We start from the raw sequence: 23,813 nt of genomic DNA, 5'->3' as shown, positions 1-23,813 counted from the left end.
TAAGGAGTGAGATTTCTTCTCTACCCTGCCCTTGAACAGGGTGCATGTGATGTTCAAATGCCAAAGAAAGTTGTAGGTCTCTATTCAACATTCTCATTCAGTCAGTTCACTCGCTCAGTCGTGTCTGACTCTTTGCGACCCCATGGACTGCAGCACGCCAGGCCTCCCAGTCCATCGCCAATTCCCAGAGCTTGGTCAAACTCATGTCCATTGAGTTGGATCCAAACATCTCATCCTCTGTCGTCCCCTTCTTCTCCCGCCTTCAATCTTTCCCAGCATCAGGGTCTTTTCAAATGAGTCAATTCTTCGCATCAGGAGGGCAAAGTATTGGAGTTTCAGCTTCAGCATCAGTCCTTCCAGTGAACACTCAGGACTGATCTCCTTTAGGATGGACTGGTTGGATCTCCTTGCAGTCCAAGGGGCTCTCAAGAGTCTTCTCCAACACCACAGTTCAAAAGCAACATTCTCATTACAGTTCAGGAAAAGAATTTCAAAGGCAAATTTTCTCAAATAGCACAATCATTTTAAGATGAGAATAAAAGACAATGACAAAAAAATCCATTATTTGTTTTGATAATGAAGCTCCTTGGTATATTTTATATGGTAACTTAAACTGTTGCATTCAGTGTATCATAAATTATAGCACATTTATTGAATTTAGTATACAAATAGCAAGTAATTTTTAGTGAATGGTAAGATTTGCATAATTATACTATGCATGAAGCTGAAATAGAAATATTCTCAAATAGACAAATAAGATGTACTCAAGTAGTTTTATTCAGGAAAAATGAATAAAAGAAAATAGTTGGGTGGATGAATAAGGCTTTCTATATTAAAGCAGAGTATGAAATGTTGGTAATTACAAAAGACGCAATAATATTTACTGAGTACTTTCTAAGTGTCAGGGCCACGTCGCTTTATGTGATAAATTTAGAGTCACTTGAATGTCTTTTACTATAATCTTGGAATGGCATATAAAATAAAATAGCAGGTTAAGATCAAATAGCTAATAAAATTGCTAAACAGACAAAATAGCTAAAATTACAGAGTATTCTGGTTGCCTCATTTTAAAGGCAGCTTTGATTATTATTAAAGAGCACAAATTGACATTCTAAGTGGGGACAAAGTTCTTTTAAAATACAGAAAGTTTTAGTCTATTTTAGAAAGAAAATACTGGGGTTGAAAACAGTAGAAATAGAGTGTTTTGTTTTTTTTTTTTTTTGCTTGAAAAGTCAATTATATGAACATGCTGTAGTAACCCCAGATAATTTCACTCTAATAATGAATTACTAAAATCAAGGTATTAAAAGCTTTGGGTAGGGGGTGCTACCCAAAGTTTTAGCATAGTTTGGGTAGGACTGAAAACTTTTATTCAGATTAATATCTAGAATGTTGTATGTTTGACTGTGAAATCCAGGCAACACCTGCCAGATGAAGGATTCATCCAGCTGTGACCTAAGTATCCAGTCCTTAGTGGAAAGCAATTTACAATTTAAAGATTGTGTCTGCTCTGATGACCTTTACTGCACTATTAACAAATTGCTTGGGAAAAAATGCATCAACGAATCAGGTAATTCATTGTTATATGAAATGCTTACAGTCACACAAAAGAAAGTACAGTGTCAAAAAGAATCACAGCTATGTAGTTCGATGAATTCTTTTGTTTTTTATCTGGTGATTTGATTAGTTCTTCATGTAATTTAAGGTTCTGTGAAGTGTAGGTCTCAGTAAGTATATATTTCTATAATCACTAACCACAATTTCAAGCTTCATTCAACAATAATTCATTAGAATGATAGATTCACTCATTCAGTACCTTTATTTGTGAGGCTCACTATGGCTCTGTACAAGACTTAAATGATAAAAGATAAATAAAGTACCACTTTTCTTGGTAAAGGAAACAAGACCTCTTGAGAAAGATCAAAGTGTAACCACTTACCTAGCATTGTGCTTGCCTTTGCATAGGCACATTTAATTATTTAATATGCATTTATTTACTGCATACTCAAGGTGTTGGCCTGATGGTGAAGTAAAATGAAGTCGCTCAGTCGTGTCCGACTCTTTGCCTACCACGCTCCTTCGTCCATGGGATTTTCCAGGCAAGAATACTGGAGTGGGCTGCCACTTCCTTCTGCAGGGGATCTTCCGCACCCAGGGATTGAACCTGGGTCTCCCGCATTGTAGGCAGACGCTTTACCATATGAGCCACCAGGAAGTCCTGGTGTCATATGGTGAAACATGTCATATGGTGAAGTAGTGGTATTCAAAACAGTCAGCTCATGTCTTGAGAGTATGTGCATATTTTCCAAGGGATGCGTAGGATCCAGTAATCTGAAAGTCATTAGCTTCTAGATCTTCAATATGTCTATGTACACTCCTCCAGAGTGGTTAGGAATACCCCTGTTATCACAGAATTCTCACCTTTTCTTTTTCAGAATCACCCTTCCCCCACTTTATAAGAAAGAGTTTCATCTCTCATCTATCTTAAATGGTCACATAGCCCAACCTCTCCAATTTTTCATAGTAAAACTTACTAGACAGTTTCTTATTCCATCATTTTGCCTTTTCCAAAATTTCATATAAATGACATTATATAACATGTAGACTTTTGAGCCACTTTTCCTTTATTTAAAATTATCCATTTGTGATTCACAAAAAGTTGTCCTCTTTTTTGAGGAGTAGTATTCCTCTGTATGGTTATTCCTTGAATTGGTTATTCATTCACCACTGAAAGTCACTGGCATTATTTCCAGATTTGTAGAGATTATAAAACTGCTGTAAATACTCACACATAATATTTGTACAAATATATTATTTCTCCTCAGTTTCATTTATTTATTATTTATTTATATATAATTTATTATTTCTCCTCAATTATTGGGTCATATAGTAAAGTGTATGTTTAACTTTATAAGAAACCTTCATACTGTATTTCAAATTTGAAGTAACCATAAATGTATGAAAGTTCTGGTTGCTCCACATTCAGGGCAGGACTTGATTTCTGGTTGTTTTTCTGTTTTTGTTTTTGGTTTTTTTTTTGGCATTTCAAAACATGTTTAATGGTATCACACTAGGATTTTAATTTAAACTTAAATAATAATAATGTTGACCATATTTTCATGTGCTTATGTGCCAAAGAAATATATTATTTGGTAAAGTCTCTCTTCAAAATTATGTGGCTTAGGTTTTCTGTTTAGGTGTATGATCCATTTTGATTCAATTTTCATAAGTGATGCAAGTTAACACTCAGGTATGTTCTATTGCCATATGGACATCTAACTGTTCCATCACATTTGTTGAAGATATTTTCAGTTTCCGCTTTCTCAAAAGATCACTGGGCTGTATACTAGTGGCTGTCCTCCCAGTTTTCCCAATCTGTCCCAACGATGTCTGTATTTCTATACTTTTGCCAATGCTCCACATTTTAATTTATTGCAGTTTCATGAGATGTCTTGAAAGCAAGTTGTGTAATTCCTATCATTTTTTTTCTTTTAAGTAATTGAATTTTAAAGATATTTGTTGGATTTATGTTGAATTTTTGTTTTTGTTTGCATTTTATTCTTTATTGTAGTTTCTGTCTCTCTAAGTTGTTCTTACTATTCCCAAATTGTCCTTTAAACAACTTGAAGGAGTTATGATGGTGTCATTTTCTTGTTCAAGTACTAGAAATTCACGTCCTTTTCTCTCTTTTTGTCTCTATCTCTCTGTATTTCCCTCTCTCTCTCTTTTCTCTCAATTTCTCTCTCAGTTTTGCTCTACGTTATTTTGTTGTTGTTGCATTTGATTTGAGTTGAAATTATTGATTTGACTCATCACTCTTGGTTTCTTAAGATGAAGTCTTATATCACTGATTTGAGACTTCTTTTCTTATTTAAATATCTCCTTACATGAATTTCCTTCAAGTGGTATTTTAGTTACATCCACCAATTTTAAATTAAATAAAAATATGTTTTCATTTTTATTCAGTTCAAAATAGTTTCTTATTTTACTGCAGACTTCATCTTTGATTCAAGTTTTATTCATAATACCATTGTTTAGTTTCTAAATATTTGAGTATTCCTTAGATATCTTTGTTATTCATCTCTAATTCCAATAGCATTATAGAACATATTTTGTATGATGTCAATTCTTAATTAGAATGATAATTGCTAAATATCACCTATACAATGTGATACACATAAGATGACACTTACTTGAGGTTATAGAGAAGAAATAATGGTTCCTTGGTGGCTCAGATGGTAAAGCGTCTGCCTGCAATGTGGGAGACCTGGGTTCGATCCGTGGGCTGGGAAGAACCCCTGGATAAGGAAATGGCAACCAGCTCCAGTATTCTTGCTTGGAGAATCCCGTGGACGGAGGAGCCTAGTAGGCTATAGTCTATGGGGTCACAAAGAGTTGGACACGACTGAGCGACTTCATTTGATTTTTTTTTTTTTTTTTTGAATGGTGTCTCAGAAGCCTTCAAAGAGGAAATGACAGACTTGGGCCTTTTAGGGTGAATTGGACTCCTTGGGCAGATGAAATAAAATGATATTCCAGACAGAGGAAATAGAATGAAGCAGGAGACATTGGGAAGAAACACATTCCTGATTAGGCTGGATTATAGAACAGAGGAGTCAGGAGATGATACTGGAAAGAAATCAGACTTTTGAGGAACTACTAATGCATTTTGGACAGAAGAATCTGGAATCAGTATTTTTCAGGACTCCATTGGGGGTGGTTTAGAGGATGGAATGGAGGCAGGGTAAGATGCAGGCCAAGGATAAGAGCCAACAAAAAGATCTGGGAGCGATGTGACGCGTGCCTAAACTTCTGCACTGATGCTGAGGACTGCAAGGAGAAGAGATGCTTAAGAAATGCTTATGACTCATAATCAGTGGGAATTGGCTACCACTGGATATAAGGAGTGTAGAATGTTATTAAATGTGTGATACAAGTTGCTGGCTTGGGACAAGGGTATCACTCTATATGGAGACAGGGCTGAAAGACAACAGTGGTGAATTATACTTGGAGAGTTTGCACGGAGGTGGCACACTTTGGCACATTTGTGTTAGGAATGTTAGTAATTTGCTTTACATTTCACATGATGAATATATAGTTTAGAAAAAGCAATGATGGAGCATTTGGCTGGCATTTGGAAACATGCATCTTGCATTGAGTACATGCAAGATTTGTGAGTCAGTGATTTGTAAAAAGCAGATACAAGCATTCATGAAGATAAGACTGGCCAGAAAAAGATGTGAAGTGATAACATAAGTATTTTTATAATGTTGGCATGACCTAGTTGAAGAAATCATAAGGAAGATTTTAAAGACAGAAAAAAAAAAAAAAGAACACAGGAGGAATTTTCAAGCCAATGACAGAGAAAGACATAGAGAAAATAATCACCAGTAAATGCAGAGAAGTAAAGAAGACAGAGACTAAAATGGCATTAGTTAGCTAATGAGAAGTCCTTTTCTAGTTTTAGATTGAAGTATGCTGAAGCAAAAGTATATAGAAATACTAAAATTATTTGTTGACTTTTGTTTCAAGATGGTAGGACTAGTTATTTATATCTCAATAACCGTTTCTATCAGACCAAGATGCAACAAAATATAGATACCAAAATACAGGTACATACAAATTGAGAGCGCTTAAGTTGAAATCAGTCCCCATTTTTGAATCATTTTTTCCACAATGGATACTTATTAAATGCTACTCTGAGGTAGTATTGATAAAGCAAGGATACAGAAGCCCTGCACAGAGGACCTGAATGATGTTACAAATGCACTTCATGATGGACCTGCTCTGACTGTGGTCTTTACACAGAGCATTAACTGCTTGCTTATAATTCAGCTTAGATTGAAAAAGGAAGTGACAATTGAAATCTTATTGTTTCATGTCAACTGCAGCATCTTCCACCAACTCTTTCATCATCACTCCATCAGGATATGATCTTTCTCTCTCTCCCCCTCTTTTGCATTCCCAAAATATTTCTCAACATATAACAGACATGTACTTTTCTGTTCTTTATTATAGATTATAAGCTTATTGAGCAAATCAGTTTTATATTTTTTCTTTTTTTCTTAATATGACAAATATTCAAAAGAGTGTCTGATATCTAGTAATTGATCAATAAATATATAATTAATTTGTAAACATATTTTGAACATCTAAATCATGTATTCATTCGTAAAATACTGATTATTCAGTTAATAGGTGTAGATATTAAGCACTGGAGGGGGGATATAAAGATAGGTTAAGAGAATCCCTGCTCTTGGTTAGCTAAAAACATAGCAGAGTAAAATTGACATTTAGCCTGATTATTCATTTAGCTTAGATTAAATATTAAAAAATATATAATTACCAACATAATGGAACAAATTATGTGTAGATGGCATTAATTCATACACATCCCATATGCAAGTTTGCATATACTGTCCAAAAGGGGTAAGAGAGATGGCTCTGTGTTCCAGGAGATAAATCTCATGTAAATAATTATAACAATTCATGTGAGCTGTTATTTGACAAATGTGTAAAACTCTATTGCAGTGTGTGTTTCAAAACACATGCAGTAAAGAGTCTGTACTCTGAACAGTGCTTCTAAGAATGCCCTGGTAGTCTTTAAGAAAGCATTTTATGTTATGAAGTTGATTATAATATCTTTAACTTGCATGCATGTGTGCATGCTAAGTTGCTTTAGTTCAGTTCAGTTCAGTTCAGTCACTCAGTCATGTCCAACTCTTTGTGACATCATGGACTGCAGCACGCCAGGCCTCCCTGTCCATCAACAACTCCTGGAGTTTACCCAAACTCATACCCATTGAGTCGGTGATGCCATCCAACCATCTCATCCTCGGTCATTCCCTTCTCCTCCTGCCCTCAATCTTTCCCAGCATCAGGGTCTTTTCAAAGAAGTCAGCTCTTCGCATCAAGAGGCCAAAGTATTGGAGTTTCAGCTTCAGTATCAGTCCTTCCAATGAACACCCAGGACTGATCTCCTTTAGGATGGACTGGTTGGATCTCCTCCCAGTCCAAGGGACTCTCAAGAGTCTTCTCCAACACTGTAGTTCAAAAGCAAAAGCATCAGTTCTTTAGCACTCAGCCTTCTTTATAGTCCAACTCTCACATCCATACATGACCACTGGAAAAACCATAGCCTTGACTAGACGGATCTTTGTTGGCAAAATAATGTCTCTGCTTTTTAATATGCTATCTAGGTTGGTCATAACTTTCCTTCCAAGGAGTAAGCATCTTTTAATTTCATGGCTGCAATCACCATCTGCAGTGATTTTGGAGCCCAATAAAATAAAGTCTAACACTGTTTCCCCATCTATTTCCCATGAAGTGATGGGACCAGATGCCATAATCTTAGTTTTCTGAATGCTGAGTTTAAGCCAACTTTTTCACTCTCCTCTTTCACTTTCATCAAGAGGCTCTTTAGTTCTTCTCCACTTTCTGCCATAAGGGTGGTGTCATCTGCATATCTGAGGTTATTGATATTTCTCTGGGCAATCTTGATTCCAGCTTGTGCTTCTTCCAGCCCAGCATTTCTCATGATGTACTCTGCATATAAGTTAAATAAGCAGGGTGACAATATACAGCCTTGACAGATTCCTTTTCCTATTTGGAACCAGTCTGTTGTTCCATGCCCAGTTCTAACTGTTGCTTCCTGACCTGCATACAGGTTTCTCAAGAGGCAGATCAGGTGGTCTGGTATTCCCATCTCTTTCAGAATTTTCCACAGTTTATTGTGATCCATACAGTCAAAGGCTTTGGCATAGTCAATAAAGCAGAAATAGATGTTTTTTTTTTTTTGGAACTCTCTTGCTTTTTTGATGATCCAACAGATGTTGGCAATTTGATCTCTGATTCCTCTGTTTTTTCTAAATCCAGCTTGGATATCTGGAAATTCATGGTTCACGTATGGCTGAAGCCTGGCTTGGGGAATTTTGAGCATTACGTTACTAGCATGTGAGATGAGTGCAATTGTGCAGTAGTTTGAGCATGCTTTGGGATTGCCTTTCTTTGGGATTGGAATGAAAACTGACCTTTTCCAGTCCTGTGGCCACTGCTGAGTTTCCCAAATTTGCTGACATATTGAGTGCAGCACTTTCACAGCATCATCTTTCAGGATTTGAAATAGCTCAACTGGAATTCCATCACATCCACTAGCTTTGTTCATAGTGATGCTTCCTAAAGCCCACTTGACTTCACATTCCAGGATGTCTGGCTCTAGGTGAGTGATCACAACATCGTGATTATCTGGGTCATGAAGATCTTTTTTGTGCAGTTCTCTGTGTATTCTTGCCACCTCTTCTTAATATCTCCTGCTTCTGTTAGGTCCATACCATTTCTGTCCTTTATTGAGCCCACCTTTGCATGAAATGTCCCTTTGTATCACTAATTTTCTTGAAGAGATCTCTAGTCTTTCCCATTCTATTGTTTCCCTTTATTTCTTTTCACTGATCACTAAGGAAGGCTTTCTTATTTCTCCTTGCTATTCTTTGGAACTCTGCAATCAAATAGGTATATCTTTTCTCCTTTGCTTTTCACTTCTCCTCTTTTCACAGCTATTTGTAAGGCCTCTTTGGGCAGCCATTTTGCCTTTTTGCATTTCTTTTTCTTGGGGATGGTCTTGATCCCTGTCTTCTGTAAGTTGCTTCAGTTGTGTTCAACTCTGTGTGACCCTATGTACTGTAGGGTCAAGAAATTGTTCATTGTAGAGATCCACATGAAGGACCTCAGAGGGAGGATGAGACATTTTAGAGGTAGGTGATATACTACTGAGACCTTAGGTTTTTTTTTTTTTTTTTTCTTATTTCATATACATAAACTATTTTAACATTGTTTCTTTTTTTTTTTTCAAATGAACTTTTTTTTTTTTTAGCTCTTTTTTTTTTTCTAGTGGGTTTTGTCATACATTGATATGGATCAGCCATGGATTTACATGTATTCCCAATCCCGATCCCCCCTCCCACCTCCCTCTCCACCCGATTCCTCTGGGTCTTCCCAGTGCACCAGGCCGGAGCACTTGTCTCGTGCATCCCACCTGGGCTGGTGATCTGTTTCACCATAGATAGTATACATGCTGTTCTTTTGAAATATCCCACCCTCACATTCTCCCACAAAGTTCAAAAGTCTGTTCTGTATTTCTGTGTCTCTTTTTCTGTTCTGCATATAGGGTTATCGTTATCACCTTTCTAAATTCCATATACATGTGTCAGTATGCTGTAATGTTCTTTATCTTTCTGGCTTACTTCACTCTGTATAAGGGGCTCCAGCTTCATCCATCTCATTAGGACTGGTTCAAATGAATTCTTTTTAATGGCTGAGTAATATTCCATGGTGTATATGTACCACAGCTTCCTTATCCATTCATCTTCTGATGGGCATCTAGGTTGCTTCCATGTCCTGGCTATTATAAACAGTGCTGCGATGAACATTGGGGTGCACGTGTCTCTTTCAGATCTGGTTTCCTCAGTGTGTATGCCCAGAAGTGGGATTGCTGGGAAGGTAAGCTTCCAAACTCATTCTATGAGGCCACCATCACCCTAATTCCAAAACCAGACAAAGATGCCACAAAAAAAGAAAACTACAGGCCAATATCACTGATGAACATAGATGCAAAAATCCTTAACAAAATTCTAGCAAACAGAATCCAACAACATATTAAAAAAATCATACACCATGACCAAGTGGGCTTTATCCCAGGAATGCAAGGATTCTTTAATATCCGCAAATCAATCAATGTAATACACCACATTAACAAATTGAAAGATAAAAACCATATGATTATCTCAAGAGACCTTAGGTTAAGTAAAGATTCTTACACTGAGGTGGTTTTTATCTTCTTCCTATAAAGTTTATATAATTATGCATTGATTGGAATTCTCTCGTAAAACATACAATCTCTATGAGGGCTATAACTTCCAAGGAGTGGAAATTGGTTCTTGGGGGTGGGCAGGAAACCTCTCACATGTATAAAGCACAGATACACATACAGCCCCTGAAAAGATACACAATAAAGCTGTGGAATTAAAAATCATGAGGGGGTAAGAGCATTAGGAAAAAACTGTCTAAAAAAAGGCTTCTTAAAGGGGAAATAATGAAAAACTGTGGAGAAACACTTTAGTATAGGTATATTTCTGGGAGGAAATAGAAACACACAAAGTTTATACAAAGAGAATAATGGATGGCAGCTCAGACAGTAAAGAATCTGCCTATAATGTGGGAGACCTAGGTTCAATCCCTGGGCTGAGATCCCTTGGAGAAGGAAATGGCAACCCACTCCAGTATTCTTGCTTGGAAAACTGCATGGACAGAGGAGCCTGAAGGGCTACAGTCCATAGGGTCACGTAGAGTCAGACACGACAGAGAGATTAACACCTGGGCTTTTCCTAAGCATTGTAAGTTACAATGATTTCTACCAATCATCATCAAATGTAATGAAAAGACAGAAGGAAATCATGAGGATGAAATAGGAAAAGAAGTTGAGCATTACCACTATGTTTTGTTACATAAACTATAAATAATCATTATTTTTTATTTCAACTTTTTAAAATATCAAAGTCATTTGTAATAACTGTCTTGAAATAATGTCTTCAGTGGTTTTTGAAAGACAGTAGAATATTTATAAAATATGTCTACACAATTTTTAGGAAACATTAAAAGGGCTTTAAATGAGCTTATTTAAATTTAAACTAATTGAGCTTTATTTAATTTTAGTCATTTTTAAAAATATAGAAGAATCAGCACTGTCCTCAAATTTGGCTTCACAATCAAACATCACAGAGTGGCTCCATGAGAAAGAGACATCATTAACAATGGAAAAAAAGAGTGACTGCATCATGGCAGCCCGTATCTGCCAGGAATCTGAACACTGTGCCCTTTTGTATGAGAGTTTCAAGAAAACCTGCAGGAGGGAATCAGAACAATGCAAGACCCTTGATGGAAGCTACCTCTGTGCAACGTTGAGAGAAAGTCTGCAAGAAACAATCTTGCGGAATTGTCAGTGCAGTGACCCTTCGAAAGCAGAGTGCACTGAAATTTGGAAAAGCTTGTCTGAGGACATTTGCGTAAAGGATGCTCAAATAAATCCAGTTCCATCCTTCATTGAAGACAGTAAAAATGAACTCAACGTGGGCATTGTTTCAGGTCAGTATTAAAGGGAAGAATTTTAGCATCTTAAGTATAATCACAAGTGCCAACTGACTAAAGAGTAATTTCTGATTCCAGCTCTGTCATTTCTACCTGTGTTTGTCCCAGAAAGTGAAATTAAAAAAAAAAAAAAAATACTATGACTATATCTAAAAGAGATTATGAAGAAAGAGGGAAATGCCAAAATGTTTTAAAATAATGTGAGTTTTATTCATCGATTCATTGAACAAGTACTTATAAGACAGTGAAAATGTGCTAAGTCCTAAGTCTAGTTAATTTTAAAAAACTGCAGTAATAATAACACTGCCCTTCATTTTTAAAACTTGTTGGTTTTAAGGGATTTAAAAATGTTTTAAAAAATAGATAATATAGTAAGGGATGATTATTTATTTATTTAACAGATATTGCTTTGATGCTTACCATGTCCTTGGCTGTGTTCTAAGACCTGGGGAAAAAACAGTTAACAAAGCAAACAAAAATCACAAACACACACACAAATCATTGTTTTCTAGGACCTTATATTCTTAACTGAGTGTCTTGGTTAGTTTCTTTGGAAACAGACTCTGAGACAGAGGTTTGCATACAAAATAGTATTAGGCTGGGGGCTCAAGAACAAAATCTAGGATGAAGTGGGAAAAGCAGGATTAGGGGGTGGGAAAAATTGACATGCAAGGCAATGACCACAGCAAATTTCGTTGACGTCACAAGAAGTTTAGCCCTGGAATGGCCCTTTAGAGATGCTGCCTCTTTGAGCCCCTCATATGAACTAGTCCTTAGATAGGAGCTGTCCCCTGGGAAAGTCTGTCCCCCTGGGTGTGGCAGCTTCCTTTGGATGGGGCACTGCTGGACGAAGACCAGCAGCTGGGGAAGTGAGTACCAAGATAATCAAAGCGGGGATCTTGTTGTAGGCTGTAACATTCAGTAAAAGCATATTAATGAGATAAAAGATTTGGAGGGTGTATTTTAAATGGTATGACAGAATGAGTGCTACCAAAGGGGAAATATGTTGGGATGGGGCCATAAATGAGGAGCTTGGGATTAACATACACTACTATAGATGAAATAAGTAACCAACAAGTACCTACTGTGTAGCACAGGGAACTCTCCCCAAAATTCTGTAAGAATCTATGTGGAAAAGGAACCTGGAAAAGAATCACTATGTGTATATGTATAACTGAATCACTTTGCTGTACACTGAAATTAATACAATGTTGTAAATGAACTATACTCCAATAAAATATAAAACATAAATTAAATTAAAAAATAAGCAGTATGAATGCTAAGGAGGAAAATAATACAGGTAGGGGGAAAAGGAAGTCTGAGTGGGTGATTTGTAATTTTAATAGGATGGCCAGGAAGTCGTTCTGAAGAAATTAATGTTTGAGTAAAGATAGAAAGAGGCAAAGGATGAGTCATGTGGGTATTTTAGGAAAGAGCACTTCAGGCAGCAGAAATAGCTCAAGGTGAGCTGGGCATGGTCTGGAAGCTTCAGGAGGCGCAAAGATGACAGTAGGGGCAGAGATGAGAGAGCAGGGGATGAGATGCAGGAGATGAGACCAGGAATAAAATAGGGGCAGGATCGTGAAAGGCTTTGTGGGTTTCAAAACCTTTGGCTCTTACTCTTAGTGATACAGGAAACCACTGAAGGGTTTGAGCCAGGGGAGTGTCATGGTCTGATGTATATGTTTAAGAGGAAAACTCTGGATTTTGTGTTGACAATTGACTGAAGAGAAGCAAATGCCCAAGTAGGAAGACCAATTAGGAAGTTTATATAATGATGCAGCAAAAAGATAATGGTTGATGGGACAGTGTGGACAACTGTCAGACTCTTGGTATGCTTGATATGAGTGGATCACGTGGGGCTGCGAGGAAAAAAATATAATCAATATTGATTCCAAGGTCCTGAATAATTAGAAAGGATGTGGTTGCCATTATTTTCATTTACTAACATGGGAACAACTATAGGAAGAAGAGGTTTTGGGAGTGAGACAGAGGAGAGGTCAGGAGTCAGTCTGGGATGTGGTCAGTGTGAAATGTCTACTAGATACCCACGTGGAGATATCAAGTAGACAGCTCTCAGTATGGAACTGAAGCCTAAATGCTTTGCATGACACATAGGAGTGAGATCTGTGCAGCCGGAGGTCTGCACAGGTCTAAATCAGGAGGTCACTCACTGATGGATGGCAAATGGGATCATGGCAGTAGATGAGGTCAACAGAGAAATGCATGGTGTCTTGGACTAGAGAAGGAGAAGGGAGAGAAGATAGCAGAGTCGGCGTATATTTCAATATGAGTGGATCAAGAAGAGGGAACACTGTGTTTTTAAATTACGGTATAGTTGCTTTACAATGGTGTGTTAGCTTCTGCTGTACAATGAAATGAATCAGCTACCAACCCTGTCCCATCCATCTGGGTCACCATGGAACACCAAACTAAGGTCCCCAAGCTACAGAGCAGCTTCCCACCAGCCATCTGTTTTACATATGTTAATGCACATACATCAGTCCCAATCTCTCCATTTATCCCTCCTTGCCGCATGTCCACAGGACTGTTCTCTGTGTCTGTGTCTCTATTCCTACCTTGTAAATGGGTTCATCTGTACCATTTTTCTAGAGTCCACATATATATGTTAATACAGAATATTTCTTTTTTTCTTTCCATCTTACTTCACTCTACATGACAGACTCTAGTCCATCCACATTTCTACAGATGCCCCAATTTTGATCTTTTTTATGGCTGAGTAATCTTCCATTGTATATATGTACAATCACAATGAAGAACAGTATGGAGGTTCCTTAAGAAACTAAAAATAGAACTACCATATGACAAACAATCCCACTTCTGGGCGTATACCCTGAGAAAACCATAATTCAAAAAGACACATGCACCCCAGTGTTCATTGCAGCAGCATTTACAACAGCCAGGACATGTAAGAAATCTCAATGTCCATCAACAGATGAATGGATAAAGATGTGGTATATATAAGCACTGTGCATTGTTTGATATATGTGATCATACGACACAGATGAAGTTCTGGTGCCCCATGCTTCTCTGTGCTCCCACAACATACTGATCTTTAGCTCCTTTCCAGCAATTAAGCTATAGTCTACACTATTCTCCAGGAAAAATGTGCACACATACCTATGTGTGCACTACATGAAATTAGAATTCAATGTGCAAACAATTTATTAAAGTGCATTACTCATATTACATAAAAGAATATGGATCCAAGATAGAATTATTTTCCCCATGATAAAATAATTGCTTTTGTAAGAATTGCTAGTATTTTGAGTGGATTAGTCCACTTGGGCTGCCCTAGTAAAATACCAGAGGTTGGGTGGCTTGAACAAGAGAAATTTATTTCCTCATCATTCTGGAGACTGGAAGTTCCAGATCAAAGTCCAGCAGGGTCAGTTTCTGGTGAGAGCTCTCTTTCTGGCTTATAAATTTCTTGGCTTCTTGCCAGGTCCTTACAGGACATTCCCATGAGGTGTACACGTGGCCAGGAAGAGTGAGGAAGTTCACTAATGTCTCTTTTTATGAGAACACTAATCCTACCAGATCAGGGCCCCACATTTAGGACATCATTTCACCTTAATTACTTCCCTAGAGACACCATCTTCCAATACAGTTATATCAGGACTTAGGGCTTCAACTTATGAATCTTGGAAGCAAACAAAATTTAGTTCATAACAATAAGTGAATTCAATGTTTATTTATATTTTAATGATAGTTTATTGAATACATTTTAAACAATGGCACAGTCATATCAGACAGTGCCAAAGCACAGCTATTAACCTATCATAGAAGGTCTAGCTAGCCTAGACTTCTGTATCTGTTAAAAAAAGCTATAGGATTCTCTGAAATTTGCTTATTAGGATTTCCTTCAATATGGAACAGAAGAAGGAACTTCTCAGAAACATAGGAAGGTGGATTCCTGAAGAGACAGTGATTCTTTAGCTGAGACGTAGCCAGTAGAAATATGAAAACCATGTATAATGAGAACAGATGACACAATGCAGAGTCTGGAAAGTCTGACATCTCTGGGGGTAAAAAGAATTGTTTTATGATTGTGCCGTCATATATGTGCAATAGATAGGCAGGCAGGGAGCTTGGACAGACAGCTCAAGTCGGTACAAGTTGAATCATGAAGAGACACATGCCATAACAGAAATCAATCTCCTAATCAATAATCTGTAATGGAAGCCAATATCTTAATCAACCACCAGTGGCAAAAAATGAATTTTCATTTTAAAATAAAAATCTGATCATAGTCTTCCCCTGTCATTTTATGCATATGTCTATTACTTCTCCTTCTGTTTTATTTTGATTTTGTTTTTCTGTCTCCATTTCCTATATAAGTCTTGACAACAGGGACTGAAAATTTGTCTTCCATATGGCACCTGAGTGCCATACTATGGTATGTAGTGGGAACTTGACCAATGTTTCTTGAATGAAAGATTTTTAGAATTAGATGGTCATCAACCTCTCCAACTCTATAATTCCTAAAAACTCTGGGAAGCTAAGATAGTCAGAAGTGGAAATAGTCTTTAAATTGCCTTTCAATCTAATTAAGACCTTACTGGGAAGAGTTTTTTGGTTCAGACAATATTTCTTCTGTTCTTTCTCCCCAGACAGACTCTTTATTTACCTCTCTGCACATGGCCTAGTCATTAGCATTTGTTTAAATCTTCGAGTAACTGAATACTCAGAGCAGAGCTGTTTAGCTGACTTGAATGATGTTACAGTGGTTTGTTTTTCTTCATCTGTACCTCACTAATTCTGTGTACCAAGGTTAAATAAGGGTTACATGAGCTTATATGTATTTTTACTGGAGTACTCATTGATAAATGTTGTCCACATTCTCCTATTAAATTTAGAAAATTGTTCACTAATAAAATAGTCTCTTTCTTTTCCTTCTAGATAACATAAAAGAGGATAATAAATACAAGTGGAATCTAAGCACTCTTCCCTATCATGGTAATGCTTATAAACAGTCATTTTGATTTGCATTGTGAATACTGGACAATATAACTTGAAATGCAGTTACTAGGCTTCTTCAAGATATGTCATTACAAAATGGGTCATGTGAATTTTAATTGTTCTAATACTAAAAAATGCAACAAATCATTGCATTTCTTCCACTAATATTTCAAAGCATCTATTTTGCTCATCTATCATTTATTTACAGTTGTGTGGAGAAATACTCAAAATTAAAAACAAAGACTAGATCCAAAATGTGAACATTTTTACATGTTGGAATAGCTACATGGAAACTTTAGTCAAGATTTTTCCTTCAAATAAAAAGTGCGATAGAACACGGACCATTTTGATTTGAGCCACTGAACACACCATCAGCTAGATTCAAATCCAATTTCTAAAGCTGTATTGTTTACAGGTGAGAAACTTGGGCTCAAGGATTTTTTTTCTGCAGTTTAGTCTCGGTCTTATACACTCCCCACCACTTCTGGATCATAATACATGTCCAGTGTAGATGAAAGATGGTTCAGGTACCTCACTGCTCAGGACCAGTAAGTTTATACCAACTCTTAAAAAAAAAAGTAAACAAAATAAACAGGAATATTTGCCAAAAGCAATATATGGGCATATTGTTGTATTTTGCTCATGGGTTTCTCATAGTGTTGGGCAGATTCTGTGTGTACAGCTCTCTGTTTACTGTTCCACAACCTGGACGTACCCTTCCTTCTAGGAGGCAGAGGGGTCCAGTCCTGTCTGGAGGTGGCAGAGGTTTGTGTTGGGGATGCACTCTGCAATGCTCAGCTGGCCCTTTACCTGAAAGCTTGCTCAGCGAATGGAAATCTGTGCGATGTGAAACACTGCCAAGCGGCCATCCGCTTCTTCTATCAAAATATGCCGTTTAACATTGCCCAGATGTTGGCTTTTTGTGATTGTGCTCCCACTGATGAGCCTTGTCAACAGTCCAGAGAAGCACTCCACAGCAGGCCATGTGCAGTGAACAGAGTTCCAACCCCCACCTGCCTCGATGTAATTCACAGCTGCCAAGATGATGAATTATGCAGGTGAGTAAAAACATGCGCACCCTGCTTTCTGATTTGGCACCTTATTTGTTACACTTCAGTCCCAACACTTGATCTCATTCCATTAGCTAGAGTTCCCACCGTCATCCAACATGACGTAAAGAAAGCCAGACAATTCATAGTTTTGAATCTCTGGGATGTGTGTAGTATTCTTCTGGAGACTCAAATGCATAATGTGTTTTGGAAATAGAAAAAAATCGTTATGTCAGGATTGGGTAATCATGAAATAGCATTATTAATAAAATTACAGATTCAAGTGAGACTCATGAATTGCTTAATAGACCTGGCTTATGTGTCAGTTTTATTATTGGCTTTGGGGGGTATGATTATATAAGGCTGATAACCTCTCAGGATTCTGATGAGGTGACTCTTCAAACTTCACAATAAATCTTTTGTGTTTTGGGATGGAGATGAGGAAGGGGCTAGAGTTCGGATTCCCTCGCACACATGTGTCATGGTGTCAGGAATGCACCCCTTCCCCTCTTCCCAACCTCTCACCCTGGATTCTCAGGGCAGTAATGTTAGTCATTTACTTGTTTATTCAAAAAGCAATTACCAGTCATCTAGTACTATTTTACGCATCTGGTTACAAGATACAAAAATGCCTGCCCTGTGGAATGTATTCAGTAGGTGTAGACAGAAAATAAATAGGGAAAGTGTGTATTATTCACTCAGTTGTAAATGGGCTTCCCTGGTGGCTAAGATGGTAAAGAATCTGCTGGGATCTGGTTTCAATCCCTGGGTCAGGGAGACGGTCTGGAGAAGGGAATGGCTACCCCACTCCAGTATTCTTGCCTGGAGAATTCCATGGACAGAGGAGCCTGGTGGGCAGTTCACGGGGTCACAGAGAGTTGGACACGACTGAGTGACTAACATTTTTATATTGTATGATGATGAGTACTCTGGAGATTCACAAGCACACACACATGCATGTGCAATAAGGGGGAATGTGAATGGCAGAAAGAATAAAAGATTTGCAGTGTCAGTGGGATGGCCCCAGGAGAGACATTTCACGAGAGCTGAAGAAGCGAAAAAATGAGCTTCTCTCAGTGAGTTTCAGAAATAAGAGATACCAAACAGAAGGGTGAGCCAGTGCCAGGGAAGAAATGTACGTGGCAGGCTCTGATGCAAGCAGGAGGAGTGTACAAGGCGCAGAGGAATAGGAAATAGGGTTTACTCTGAGAAAGCGGAGCCATGCTGAGGGATTTTGAGCAGAGGTGTGAATGATCTGCTCAACTTATTAAAATTTCCACTCCGGCTGCTAGTGGAATCTAGACTTTACCTTTGCAGGTAACTCCTCCTGGGAATCATAAATTGAATCCAACACCCTGACTTTCTCTTTTCCTCACTGTGGTCTTCGATAAACACATTTCCTTAAAAATTCAAGGCAAATTGATCTTAGGTATGGTAAGAAAGCCACAGTGAAGTGGGCCTCTTTGGAAGTGAGTAAGAAGATGGAGGAAAGAATAGAATCAAAACTATCTGTAACATTGGTGTTACCAGGTTAAAGGAGCTTTCTTTAAAAACCAGCATTCAGTTGTGTAATTATGGGATGAATCTTCTGCTTCCTAGGATAATCATCCCAAGATAATTTATACTAGTTTGCTTGCTCAGTACTTTCTATTAGGGAAAGTATTGCTTAATTGTATTTAAATGAATAAAACTCTATATATAAAGAATTCATTTAAAGATCAAAATAAACATTTAGTGTGGAGGAGGGGCTCAGTGTGGTAGCTCAAGGAGAGATTTGTCAATTTTGTCACCTGCTTGAACCACTGGAAAATGAGATTTAGTGACATCATTTCTTAAAGGTCTGATTCTTGGTAAAGTTCTTTCCTTCAACTTTAACTCTCCTCACACCTTCACTGTCAGTCATTCCAGCTTGCAAAGTAGATCCAGGTCTTGCAAATATTTGTCAAAAAAGACAACTACTTCCTTATAATGCACGTTCTATAAGATAAAGGGTGAAGATCTCAACAGAATGCTTGAGCTTTTTTTTTCCTTCAATGTACCATAGAGAATGCCAAAATTCTCAAGAAAGTTTTGTTCAAGGATCTTGTCCTGTAAATGTTTATCAGTTAGTTTAAGTTTACTAATTCTTTCTCTTGAGATAATACTAAAATTAACATCAAAAAATATTTTTATAATGCAATTTACATTTTTCAAACTCATTTATAGCTCAAAAACTATTATTAAGTGAACTATTGTATTTCATTGATTCAAAGAACCAGACTTCTTGCACGTTTTAATTTCCCTAATGTGTTTGGAATTAGTCTTAAGCTCAATGACAAAAAATTAATAAAAAATTAAAATGCATTTAATGAAAACAATAACTTAATTGCCAAAGTGATTTTAGGTGTAGTAAAGTAATGTTATCACCTATAATCAAGGAAATATGGTAAAAATGTTTGCTTACACTAATATTCTCATAGAATATTACTATCTGTCATATATCTATCTACACTAACAATGAAACCAAATAACATTTTAACCAGCCAAGGAACACTTTTTTTTTTAAGTAATCCATGTAAAAATGCCAGATGTCTCCATGGTGGGTACCCAGCTTTACCTGATTCCAGTGCCAAGGCACTGGGTATTCTACCTTATTATCTTGGACTGATTTGTACTCAATTTTCTCAGCATGACATAACTGAGCTTCCCTATAAAATAAAATATTTTAATGTGAGTGATGGAGTCTGCTGCTATAGACCTTTGAGAAGCTCTGTGACGGATTCTGAAACATACACTCTTGCGTGAGCCTCGCCGTGGCATCAACACTTTCTCAGATTAACTGGTACAGAGTTGCTACTTTTCCTCTACAAGAAACCCTGGGTTTCCTGACCTCTCCAAAGTGCGTAGTGCAGGGTCTAGAACATGATATGCCTTCAAGAGATGGACACATGTACAGCCATGGCTGATTCATGTCTATGTATGGCAAAAACCACTACAGTATTATAAAGTAATTAGCTTCCAATTAAAATAAATAAATAAATTTTTTAAATGCCACCTCATTTCCCTCCATTTTTAAGTATCTTGTACTTAATGTTTATAATGTTTTAATATACAGACACATGTCTCTTCTTATGTAATTTCTACATTTTGTATATTAATTTAGAGATTAAGGACTGTGTGTCTTCTATTTCTTTTCACCATGTGCAAATAGTCTCTTAATGAATACTTTATAGAGGAGATGGAAATATTATACAATATTAGCTGTCAAGATGAAAAGACAAATTCTGTCATTTGCTCAAGCATATTTTGCCTTAGGGAGATTTCCAGTATTTTTATTAAATTATCGTTAATGTAATTCAGATGGAAAAAAATCTCCCAATGAAAAACAACTTCTTCAGTGAGAGTGTTAAGAATTTATCAAATATCTTTCCTGCAGAAGTGCTTATACCTGGAGCAAAGCAGAACAGTTAGAATTTAAAATACAACCTCTGTCCCTGTACAAGATTCCTCTATTTGTGACAGATTTTAAAACTCCTCTGTCTTTGAAAAGACAGAAAAAGGTGATATAAAGACTATTTTTTCAATTAATTTTGCTCAATACAGATATATACACTGGAAAGTGAGATTATATTTTGTCAATTATAAGTATTTAGGGATTTATAGGAAATTATGTTTTTTCATATGTATAAGCTCCAGAAAGTAGTGAAAAAAATGTTTGCTTAGAAGAAATGTTACCTACTTTTTTAGAAACAAAACTTCACCATAAACATCTTTAAGTGCCAGAGAATATTCGCAAAGTTTGACTATATATTAAGTCACAAAAGCAAATGTAATACATTCTATATGCAGAAATCACACAGACCACATTCTCTTATGGTTTATGATGCAACCAGAAATTTATAGCGAAACTAAAACAAAATGATCAACTCTATTTTAAAAATTACTCCCTTAGATAATGTTTCAAACAAAAAATCAGAATAAGAAACTGAAGAATATCAAGAAAATAGGGATAATGAAACAGTTACACATCAAAGCATTTCAAACAGAAATGAAAATTCCTATAATATAAAATGTTTGTCATATTTATTTTTCAAATGATTTAGATAATGAGTATACCAATGAGTTTTTATTATATTTTTATTTTTAATTAAATATCCTTCAGTTAGTCAGTTTTTCAAAATTTCAAAACTTTTTTTTTCCATTTATTTTTATTAGTTGGAGGCTATATTGTAGTGGTTTTTGCCATACATCGACATGAATCAGCCATGGATTTACATGTGTTCCCCATCCTGAACACCCCTCCCACCTTCAAAACTTTTTTGAATGAAATAACTTTTATGAAGACATAAATCATGTAACTTAAACTTTGTAAACATACATTTAAGAAAGAATAAATGGCACCTCTCAACCTCATAAATGACAATCAATACTGCCAGTGCTTACACTTAGATGGCATTTTATACATAATTCTCAATTGCATTAAAGGAACATGCTTGTTCTTCTGGATTCAGAATTATATGCTCAAATATTTGCAATATTTTCTTAAATATAAATGTAAATATATGTTAATTTTTACAATTGTATTTAAAATCTGATTCCTTTAAGATGACTTAAAATACAAGATTATTAAAAATGATGTGATTTATGGATTTAAGCAGAGTAACATCATGAAAGCAAGTAAAGTCAGGACAAGTGGCATATACTCAGAGGCTTTCCATGCATGTTTTATAGTGATCTATTCAAGAAAAGGAAAAAAAAATAATTATAGGTGATAAATATTACAGAGAAAGATTAATATCCTTGGTTCCACTGAGTAGATATCTTCTTACTATGAAAGTTTCAAATATGAAATTATTGTACATTATCCAGACTTCTATTCAAGGTTAATACAGCAAGAATGAAGTATGTAGTCAGAAAATTTATGAATGGATGTGGTTCTAGCAGATTATCTCAGCTATCAAATAAACTCATGTTTTGCTTTAAATTAGCTCATGCTGCCAGAGAACCCCAGAGCATTAATGTTAATTCTAATTAGTCTGCCTAGAAACATTGAGAAAGAGCACAGGACCTCCCATCCTATGGGAGAACTCTCATGAAAAGTCAGGAGTCTTTTCTGAGATCACTTGGTGGGAGGTAATGGTCAAATACAGTCTCAAAGCCACATTCTGCTTCAAAAATTATTGCTAATAAATCTCCCAAGTAGTTCGTACTGCAAATCATCACCCACTGAAATAAAATTAGGAAGGAAGGAAGAGTCATCCAGGGAATCCTAAACTTAGCCTCTGTCTTTCATCACGGAAGGAAAATAATTCACAAAGTTTCTCTAATTTTTCTTCTACACACTCTATTGGGATGTTTGGAATGTACAAACGTAGTTTCTAGCTATGTTCAGAAGCATCCAGAAGGCATTTTGTTTTATGTCAGGTGGTTCAGAGGGTAAAGCGTCTGCCTACAATGCAGGATCCCTGGGTTGGGAAGATTCCCACAGAGAAGATGGCAACCCACTCCAGTATTCTTGCCTGGCAAATCCCATGGACCGAGAAGCCTGGTAGGCTATGGTCCATGGGGTCGCAAAGAGTCGGACACGACTGAGCGACTTCACTTTCTTTCTTTCTTTGTCAGGTGAGATATCACTACATGTTAGTGTGAATTAATTATATTCAGAGACTCATTCCATTTCCTGACTCTTTCTAGGAGGCGCTATGGAACATTCCAGGCAAAGTGCTGGCAGCATGTGATGAGAAAGTGCCATGAGGATGAGACATGCATTGGTACCTTAAGCAAGCAAGACCTCACTTGCTCTGGAAGTGATGACTGCAAGGCAGCTTACATTGGTACCCTTGGGACGGTCCTTCAAGTGCAATGCACCTGTAGTACCATTACTCAAAATGAAGAATCCTTGTGCAAGATTTTCCAGCATATGCTTCACAGAAAATCATGTTTCAGTAAGTTATATATATATATATGTAACATATATTGATTTTCTGTATACACCACAAAGTAGTCATCTAACATGGAAAATTTGTTCACAAAGACAACTCTAAGTTTGCTATTCAGTTTTTAAATCTGTTTTCTGATTATGCTTTGTGCACTTGCTATTTTAACTCATTTATCTGCAAGTGGTGCATGTTTTTAATTTCTGTGATTGTTCACTCCTAGGTATCATTTATCGGTTCCAATAACAACAGCCTAAAACATTTATCCTACCAGATAACTGAATGTATCAGGTATCTATTACAAGTAACAAACCAACCCAAAACTTGAAATAATAATTTGATCACAATTCTTCTCATGGGGCTTTGCTCACTTGGGTGGTTCTTCTGTTGATATTGCTTGGGTGGCTACAGTCTTCTGGTGGTGAGGCCAAGGCTGATCTGTGCAGGTTGTGGTTAGCAAGCACAGTTGGCTGGGTTCTCCTTCACGTGAACTCTGCAGCAGTAAACGCTGTATCTTTCATAATCATAGCAACATCCCTAGCAGTTAATCCCCAGTAAACAAGTACTTATCAAGTGTCTGCTTCTGCTATATTTTCTAATGCCCCATTGGACAAGGCAAGTCACATGATTGAGTTCACAGTTATTGTGAGAAGGGTGTGTATGAGTATGCTTATATTCAAAGTTGGATTCACCAGGGATAGTTAGCAATCTACTATATGGCTGTCCC

At 36.8% G+C, this 23,813-nt stretch overlaps 1 protein-coding gene across 1 annotated transcript in view; it reads left to right on the top strand.

The window, feature by feature from the left end:
- The window catches only part of GFRAL (GDNF family receptor alpha like), a 75,655-nt gene that overhangs the window by 6,431 nt on the left and 45,411 nt on the right, over window positions 1-23,813 (top strand). Inside the window, exons 3-6 of the mRNA XM_061147768.1 lie at window positions 1,412-1,570; window positions 16,063-16,119; window positions 16,850-17,180; window positions 22,845-23,095. Coding sequence (XP_061003751.1) covers window positions 1,412-1,570; window positions 16,063-16,119; window positions 16,850-17,180; window positions 22,845-23,095 — 798 coding nt within the window. The remainder of the gene's footprint in view (window positions 1-1,411; window positions 1,571-16,062; window positions 16,120-16,849; window positions 17,181-22,844; window positions 23,096-23,813) is intronic.

Source organism: Dama dama, chromosome 7 (genome assembly GCF_033118175.1).
Source record: "Dama dama isolate Ldn47 chromosome 7, ASM3311817v1, whole genome shotgun sequence".
NCBI classification, from domain to species: domain Eukaryota; kingdom Metazoa; phylum Chordata; class Mammalia; order Artiodactyla; family Cervidae; genus Dama; species Dama dama.
Note: the sequence above shows the minus strand (reverse complement) of the source record. Positions and strands in the feature narration are given on the sequence as shown.